This window comes from Octopus bimaculoides, chromosome 1 (assembly GCF_001194135.2).
Source record: "Octopus bimaculoides isolate UCB-OBI-ISO-001 chromosome 1, ASM119413v2, whole genome shotgun sequence".
Classification (NCBI taxonomy): Eukaryota; Metazoa; Mollusca; class Cephalopoda; order Octopoda; family Octopodidae; genus Octopus; species Octopus bimaculoides.
This window is the reverse complement of record NC_068981.1, coordinates 25,061,587-25,062,105: the sequence shown is the minus strand read 5'-3', so window position 1 is coordinate 25,062,105 and position 519 is coordinate 25,061,587. Positions and strand designations below refer to the sequence as shown.

Below are 519 nucleotides of genomic sequence, written 5' to 3'. Positions count from 1 at the left end.
TATATATATATATATATATATATATATATATATGTTAATTATATATATATATATATGTAACATACAGGAATACATCAGATAATGCTAACTACTGAAGTTTACTTACGCTGGTTATCTTCATTACACAACTTCGTTTGGAGATTGAATTTAGTTTGTTAATGAAATCAGAGTATGATATACTTTTATAGTTATACCAAGCTTCCGGGGGCTTGTTACATATATATAGAATTAGAAATGCGGTTGCGGAATTCCCCGAAATAATAAATTTAGAAATAGGAACTAAAGAAACTGTCCGGAAGAGCCTACATCCGGAAAGCTAACGGATCTGTGTGTCGTATATGTAAATATACTATAGTGCCCTATATAACTGCATAGGATTGCATCTATGACATTTGTTTCTTCATTGTTTTATTAAAGAAATGTTTTGTCGTATGATTATTTCCGTTATGCTTTAATATTCACGTACTGAGAAGTGCGTACAATCACTTTCACATGCTTAATTTATCTCAGTAAATTAAA

General features: G+C 29.5%; 1 protein-coding gene across 1 annotated transcript in view; it reads right to left on the bottom strand.

Annotated features, from left to right (window-relative positions):
* The window catches only part of LOC106876826 (interleukin 17-like protein), a 2,581-nt gene extending 2,404 nt beyond the window's left edge, over positions 1–177 (bottom strand). The window contains exon 1 of the mRNA XM_014925542.2: positions 107–177. Within this exon, the coding sequence (XP_014781028.1) occupies positions 107–121 (15 nt within the window). The 5' untranslated portion in view covers positions 122–177. The remainder of the gene's footprint in view (positions 1–106) is intronic.
* Positions 178–519: the final 342 nt, after the last annotated feature.